The sequence below is a fragment of the Sapajus apella genome, unplaced genomic scaffold (genome assembly GCF_009761245.1).
Source record: "Sapajus apella isolate SASKATOON/1434 unplaced genomic scaffold, GSC_monkey_1.0 scaffold2, whole genome shotgun sequence".
NCBI classification, from domain to species: Eukaryota; Metazoa; Chordata; class Mammalia; order Primates; family Cebidae; genus Sapajus; species Sapajus apella.
This window is the reverse complement of record NW_022436942.1, coordinates 68,342,098-68,350,467: the sequence shown is the minus strand read 5'-3', so window position 1 is coordinate 68,350,467 and position 8,370 is coordinate 68,342,098. Positions and strand designations below refer to the sequence as shown.

Here is an 8,370-nt window from a genome sequence, read left to right as displayed (position 1 = left end):
ACGTTACAGTGAGCCGAGATCACGCCACTGTACTCCAGCTTGGTGACAGACCAAGACTCTGTCTCAAAAAAAGAAGAAAAAAAGGATAAAGTGGCAAATTTTATGTTTCATATATTTTACCACAATCAAAAAGTAAGCAAGAAACTAATAAAATCTTATGCGTTCCTACTTAGCAGGGCTGAAATATCTAGATGTTTAGCAAGATTTAGTACTAAATAATATATTAGTGTCTACTCAAATACTCTAAATTTGTATAATTCTATCTTATTTATAAAACTTTTATAGGTGAAAATATGAAGTATCTCAATATAAAAACAAAATTACTTGCCTAATTGCCTTTCTTTTTTCTTCTTGATCAGAAGAGATGTATGCCTTCATCTCATTAGTAGCACGACGAAGTTGAACTTCTAGGTTCTAAATAGAAAGACTTAAGTTTTAGGGAAGACTTTGATATAGAAAAAACTTCAGAAACGTTTTTGATCTACTTTGTCTTACCTTAATCATACAATTTGTATAATGGTATCTACTTTCTTCTTGAAGACATTCTTCACGGAGTCTTCTAACTTCCTATAATATATAATTTTAGACATTATTGAAAGAATGACACAGATATGGCGGCAATGACTTTAGATGTACAACAATAGACTACCATCAGAGTCATTTTCTCTTCTGTAATTTTAACTTTGTTTATTCTAGCACAATAGGAAATAATCTTTTTCTAGAGAATACTCATATCACTCTTTAACCTGCAAGTTCAATTGTGTTTTTTGAGACAGAGTATCGCTGTGTCACTCAGGCTGGAGTGCAGTGGTGCGATCTTGGCTCACTGCAACCTTCTCTTTGCAGGTTCAAGTGATTCTCATGCCTCAACTTCCTGAGGAGCTGGAACTACAGGCACATGCCACCACGCCTGGCTAATTTTTGTGTTTTTAGTAGAGATGGGGTTTTACCATGTCGGTCAGGATGATCTTGAACTCCTGGTCTCAAGTGATCCTCCCGCCTTGGCCTCTCAAAGTGCTGGGATTACAGGCATGAGCCATTGCGCCTGGCCCAATCATACATTTATTTAGTACCTACTGTGTGGCCAGCACTGTCCTAAGTGCTAAGGAGACTGCAGTGAACAGACATGTTCCCTGCTTTCACTTAAGTAGAAGAAACCAACATAAACAAGGAAACACAATGAAGGTTATTTGAGATGGAGATAAGTGCTATGAAGGAAATTCAGCAGTAGAATGTGATATAGGGACTAGGTGGGCCAGGTTGGGAAGGAGAGTGGGTAACATCAGGTGATCACAGATCTCTGAGAGGTGGTGACACTGAGGCTGAGACCTAGTAATGAAAAGGAGAGAGGAAGGCAGAGTTAGGAGCAGAGTGTATCATGCAGAGTGAAGAGCACATGCAAAATCCCACAAGTGAAAACAAGCTTGGCCTGTTTGAAGTTCAGGAAGAGGGTCGGAGTGGCTGAAGCTCGTAAGTTCATAAGGCAGGTGGGGCCTTGCAGACCATAGTTTGGAGGTCAGATTTTAAGTGCGACAGGAAGCCAATGAAGGGTGGCAAAAATTTTAAACAGGTTTCCTAGGCTGCCCTATGAAGAATAAACCTTAGGAGAGCAACAGTAGAAGCAAGAGAACAGGTAAAATGTTACTGTGGAAGGCCAGGCAGCAGATAATGAGACTTGCACTTTGATGGTAGTGGTACAGATGGAAAATTCAGTGTGTACAAATTCAGTTGAAAGAAATAAAGATCTCTGGAGCTTAGGAGACAGACTTGGGAGATGATGACAAAGATTTGGGAATCTTTTGACATTAATGTAAATGTGTGTACATGGGCAGTATTTAAAACATTTTTTTTTTAGAGACAGAGTCTTGCTCTATTGCCCAGGCTAGAATGCAGTTGTGTGATCATAGCTCACTGTAGCCTCAAACTCCTGGGCTCAAGTGATCCTCCTGTTTCAGCCTCCCGAGTAGCTGGGACTACAGGTGTACACATGGGTAGTTTTTGCTAAATTGTTAAAATAAAAATTCTCTTCTTACCTGTTCTAATTTGGACCGATTGCTTTCGAGGCCTGCTGCACAGCTATCATACTGGGATTTCTTTTCATCACACTCCTGGGTTAGTTCCTGGTAGAAAAAGGGCAAATGATTGAATAAGTAAAAAACAAAGGCCCCAAACACAGCTCTGAAACAATGCATGCCCTTGTCAGTCTTGTAATTTAACTCTAAGCTTCTTGGCATACTTAAGAGTTATTTATACAACAACCAGACATTTGAGAATTATGATAGATGAAGGTGCTGATAAGAATAATAGCTACCATGTATTGAGCTGTGTGCCAGGTTCTTTGTTAGGAGCTGGGGAGACAACAGTGAATAAAACAGCCAGAAATTCTTCCTCTCAAGTAACGTTCAGACAAGTAAACAGGCTGCTGAGAGCTATGATAGGAAAACACAAGGTGTTACAGAAGGCACACAGGACTCCCAGGAACCTAATGCAGGCTTGGAGATCAGTGGGGACAACTTCCTGGAGAAATTGATATATAAGCTAATCACAGAGGATTAGTAAGAACAGTTAGGTAGAAAATAAACAAGGGGAAGAGAGTGTTTAAAAAAAGGAACACTATGTATAAAGGATGGGAAGCTACAGAGAATAAGAATAATCAAGAAACTTATAAGTAGTTTATTATGCTGGTTTATTTATTTATTTATTTTGAGATGGATTCTCACTCTGTTGCCGAGGCTAGAGTGCAATGGCGCAATCTTGGCTCACTGCAACCTCTGCCTCCCATGTTCAAGTGATTCTCCGGCCTCAGACTCCCAAGAAGCTAGGATTACAGACATGTGTCATCACGCCTGGCTAATTTTTGTATTTTTAGTAGAGATGGGGTTTCACTATGTTGGTCAAGCTGGTCTTTAACTCCTGACCTCAGGTGATCCACCCGCCTTGGCCTCCCAAAGTACTGGGATTACAAGCATGAGCCACCACGCCTGGCCTATGCTGGTTTATTTCTGGGAAATGGTGAGAGGAGGCTGAAGACGTAGGCAGGGGTTTAATTAGAAGAACTTCGTAAAGCATTCTAGGGTGTTTAAAATGTACCACTGACAACAGCTAAATCTCATAATAGCACCATATAATGCTTGGAGAAAGTTCAGGGAGGCCAAGTACCTTGCCAAAGATTATACTGCTAAAAAAAGGTGGTGTCAGAATTTGAGTTCAGATTGTTTAAGTAGTTTCTTTATCAGGAGTGGGTGGGCAGGAAATTCAAATTTTGTTTTAAGTGTTTCAAAGTTTCTTCTAATATAATATTTTAATGAGATAATTTGAAAATCTCTTGCTACAATCATCTAGAAACACTAAAAGTACAGTCATGCATGGCATGATGGTTCAGTCAACAACGGACCACATATATGATGGCAGTCCCATATGATTATAACGGAGCTGAAAAATTCCTATCACTTTAGTGATATCATAGGCATCATAAAGCCATAGTGCAACTAATTACTCACGTGTTTGTGCTGATGTTGGTGTAAACCAATCTGTCAATTGTATAGAGGTACAGCAATACAACTATGTACTGTATATAATACTTGATGATGACAATAAACCACTACCATTACTGGTTTATGTATTTACTATACTACACTTTTTATTGTTATTTTAGAGTGTACTGCTTTTACTTATAAAAAGTAAACTGTAAAACAGCCTCAGGCAAGTCCTTCAGGAGGCATCCAGAAGAAGGTATTGTAATAGGAAATGACAGCTCCATGTATGTTATTGCCCTTGAAGACCTTTCAGTGGGACAAGATGTTTCAAGGTGGAAGACAGTGATACTGATTATCCTGATACTGTGTAGGCCTAAGTGTGTGTTTGTGTCTTAGTTTTTAAAAAAACAAGTTTAAAAAGTGAAAAAAGATTTGGTGCAGTTGCTCACTCCTGTAATTGCAGCACTGTGGGAGGCCAAGGCAGGTGGATTACTTGAGCCTAGGAGTTCAAGACAAGCATAGGCAACAGAGCAAGACCCCACCCCTACAAAATAAATAAATAAATAAAAATTAGCCAGGCTTGGTGATATGTGCCTGCGGTCCCAGCTACTCCTTAGGCTGAGGTGAGAGGGCTGCTTGAGACCAGGAGGGTGAGGCTGCCATGAGCCATAATGGCACCACTGCACTCAGCCTGGGTGACAAGGGTAACACGCTGTCTCAAAAAAAAAAAAAAAATCTTTTTTTTAACTTTTTTTTTGGAGACAGTTTTGCTCTTGTCAACCAGGTTGAAGTACAATGACGGGATCTCCGCTCACTACAACCTCTGCCTCCCGGGTTCAAGCAATTCTCATGCCTCAGTCTCCTGAGTAGCTGGGACTATAGATGTGCACCACCATGCCCAGATAATTTTGTATTTTTAGTAGAGACAAAGTTTCACCATGTTGGGTGGTCTCAAACTCCTGGCTTCAGGTGATCCTCCCACCTTGGTCTCCCAAAGTGCTGGGATTACAGGCATGAGCCATTGCAGCTGGCAAAAAATTTTTTAAATAGAAAAAATGTATAAAAGAAGGATATAAGAAAAGAAAATATTTTCATACTACTATACAATGTGCTTGTATTTTAAGCTGTTTTACAAAAAAGTCAATTTTTTTTTTTTTGAGACAGAGTCTCGCTCTATCACCCAGGCTGGAGTGCAGTGGCGGGATCTCAGCTCACTGCAACTTCCACCTCCCGGGTTCAAGTGATTCTCCTGCCTCGGCCTCTTGAGTAGCTGGGACTACAGCTATGTGCCACCACGCCTGGCTAATTTTTTCTATTTTTAGTAGAGATGGGGTTTCACCGTGTTAGCCAGGATGGTCTCGATCTCCTGACCTAGTTATCTACCCGCCTGGACCTTCCAAAGTGCGGGATTACAGAGGTGGGCCACCATGCCCAGTCACAAAAGTCAAATATATATATATATATATATGTGTGTGTGTATATATATATATGTGTGTGTGTATATATATATATGTGTGTGTGTGTGTGTATATATATATATATATGTTTTTAATTAAAAGTTTATAAAGTAAGAAAGGTTTTTTAAAAATTAAAAAAATTTTTTTTTCGAGACAAGAGTCTTGCTCTGTCGCCCAGGCTGGAGTGCAGTAGTGTCATCTCAGCTTACTGCAAACTCCACCTTCCGGGTTCAGGCAATTATCCTGCCACAACCTCCCAAGTAGCTGGGATTACAGGCATGCGCCACCACACCCAGCTAATTTTTTTCTGTGTTTTTAGTAGAGACAGGGTTTCACTATGTTGGCCTGGCTGGTCTTGAACTCCTGACCTTGTGAATCTGCCTGCCTTGGCCTCCCAGTGCTAGGATTATAAGCGTGAGCCACTGTGCCTGGCCAAGAAAGCTACAGTAAGTTAAGGTTACTTTATTATTTTATTTTATTTTATTAATTTATTTATTTTGAGACGGGGTTTCATCATGTTGGCCAGGCTAGTCTTGAACTCCTGACCTCAGGTGATCCGCCCACGTCAGCCTCCCAAAGTGCTAGGATTACAGGTGTGAGCCACGGCACCCGGCTGATTTATTTTATTTTATTTTTTGAGACGGAGTTTCGCTCTTGTTGCCCAGGCTGGAGTGCAATGGCATGCTCTAGGCTCAACGTAACCTCCACCTCCCGGGGTGTTTGCACAATGATGAAATCACCCAATTATGCATTTCTTAGAACATATCCTCATCATTAAGTGATGCATGGGTGCATCTACAAATGCTTGGTAAGACAGAGCAACATTCTTTCAAATCCAGAGCTGAACTGAACTCTCAAGGAAATAAAAAAAATTAAAAGGACCTTAAAGTATAATGTTATGGCTACCCTTGGTGAAAGGAATTGGGAATGGCCAGTCTTGGTAACATAGTGATTTTAATATTCAGGCAGTGCAGATGAAAAGCCTTAGGTCTGTGCAAAGTGGGAAATTAGAACTGAGGACCACATAGTAAATCTTAAGTTGTTTTCAACCTGCGAACCTGTAAAGGGTTAACACCATCCTGAGAATGACCTTGCATGGTTTCACACAGCAGTTTCCTTAGAAATACGACAGTTAGCATAGATGAGTAATGTGTATGCTGCTTTTGTTGTGTGAGACTGCATCTGGGTTGGGGTCACCAGTACAGAATAAAAGATTGCTGGTAGAAAGGGGATGTGGCTTCCATATATCAAAGTGACCTACAGACATCCAAGGCTCTCAAAGGTGACAGTTACATCCAAAGTGGGAAAAGGAGTCACAGAGGCTATGTACTTAGGTAGCTGCTGGTCTCTCAATGAGATCAAGATGCTGTAGTTGATAAAAGCCTTTCTTGGTGGCAAGTCTTATGGCCAAATTGATCACTATGCAGCTGTGATAGTGATCACAGCTGTCCTCAGGCAGCTTTGGAGTTTGAATTTATCCTACCTACATGGTCTAGGAACTTCCAAGCTGAGAAATTAACTCAATATTAGCTTCAAGTTTGTGATATTTCTAAAACACCTGGCAGAAAAACTGCAAAACCAATCCAGAGGGATACAGCCTCCATCCTGGCTGCCAGGATTCAAGACACGAAATTCTGTTAATGAAAGCTCACAGTCCCAAAGTATAAAACATATAAGGGAAAAATCTATTCATTAGGAGTGAGAATCAGAAGACGTAAATAACAGGACCATACCTAAATGAACTTTAGATACTAGACATAAGCCAAATAAATAAGTATGTTCAAAATAATAAAAATTATAAAGGAGAAACTGAAAACAAAAGATTACAAAAAGTGAGGCCAGGCGCAGTAGCTCACACCTGTAATCCCAGCACTTTGGGAGGCCGAGGCGGCCAGTTCACTTGAGGTCAGGAGTTAGAGACCAGCCTGGCCAACATGGTTAAACCCGTCTCTACTGAAAATACAAAAATTAGCCAGGCATGATACGCATGCCTGTGGTCCCAGCTACTCAGGAAGCTGAGGCAGGCGAATGGCTTGAATCTGAGGCACAGAGGTTCCAGTGAGCCGAGTCGCAGCACTGCACTCCAGCCTGGGCAACAGAGTGAGACTCTGTCTCAGAAAAAAAAAAAAAAAAAAAGACAGTCATTGAAATTAAAAATTAAGTGGATGGAATAAACATGATATTAGACACCATTAAGGAAATAAAAGAATGAACTAAAACATAGATCTGAAGAAATTATCTAGAATTCAACACAGAAAGACAAAAATATGAAAGTGAGATTAAGTAACAGGGAACGGAATAAAGATCTCTAACATATCTCTAATATAAGTAGTTGGATAAAATGGGAGAGAAAATATCTGAAGACATTATGTAGACTTTTTCCAAAATTAATGGAAGACACAAAACTCAAATTCTGGAAAAGTAAATAAAACTAAATATACATTTAAAACATGGTAGTGAAATCTGGACACCACCAAATAAAAAGATAAAAATATGAAAACCAGTTACAGGGAAGATATTACCTAAAAATAAATGATAAACTGATAGCAGACGCTTCAACAAAATAAAAGAAAGCAATGAAAATATTTTTTTTTTTTCTGACCAAGCCATTATTTAAGAAGGAAAAAAAGATGGTTTACTTATCATAATGATTCTTACTGAGAACACTAAACACACACACATGCACACACACAAAACGAGGAAACTGTATTTCAGGAAAAAGAAAACTGAATCCAGAAGTAAGGAGTAAAATATAAGCAGTGATGGTGAAAACTGCTAAATATATAGGTAAACCTAAACAGGAAATGATTATATAAAGTTGTAATTATAATGCTAACAACCACCAAGGCAACTACTTTTAGAGATGTAAAAATAAAGAAATAAAATGCCAGAGGATAACAACACACAGGTAAGGTAGGAGAGAGTGTTAAATTATTCTAAGGTTCCTGTATTGTGGAGATGTTAACAACTTTAGACTTTGTTAAGTAAGGAATATATATGAGATAGAAACTTAAGAGTAAATCATACAGGAGTAGAAGATAAAAAAAAGAAAAAAGGGAAAAAAGAGAAAACAGGATTGGTACAATGGATGGTAAAAAAAAAAAAAAAGAAAAGAACAAGCAAAAAATAAAAAACCACAGTAAATAGGTTGTACAAAATAGAAAAATATTCAAATGCTTCAAAAATCAGAGTAAACATAAATGGGATTAAACTCACCAATTAAAAGGCAGATTCTCAAACAGGATGTTAAGAAACTACACCTACACAAAATACATCTACCTACCTACCTACCTACTTACCTGTCTATCTACTTACCTACCTAGAGTCCAGGTCTTGCTTTGTCACCCAGGCTGGAGGCAGTGGTGCTATCATGGCTCACTGTAACCTACAACTCCTGGGCTCAAGCTATCCTTTTGCCTCAGCCTCCCAAGTAGCTA

The 8,370-nt window shown here is 39.3% G+C and overlaps 1 protein-coding gene across 4 annotated transcripts in view; it reads right to left on the bottom strand.

Moving 5' to 3' along the window:
- Positions 1 to 288: 288 nt before the first annotated feature.
- The window catches only part of IFT81 (intraflagellar transport 81), a 93,242-nt gene continuing 85,160 nt past the window's right edge, over positions 289 to 8,370 (bottom strand). For 3 of the 4 annotated variants that reach the window (XM_032301296.1, XM_032301324.1, XM_032301306.1), the window contains 3 exons: positions 2,034 to 2,120; positions 496 to 567; positions 289 to 414 (listed from right to left, as the gene is read on the bottom strand). In XM_032301296.1, the coding sequence (XP_032157187.1) occupies positions 304 to 414; positions 496 to 567; positions 2,034 to 2,120 (270 nt within the window). In that variant the 3' untranslated portion in view covers positions 289 to 303. The remainder of the gene's footprint in view (positions 415 to 495; positions 568 to 2,033; positions 2,121 to 8,370) is intronic. The other variant, XM_032301316.1, reaches the window with a different exon arrangement.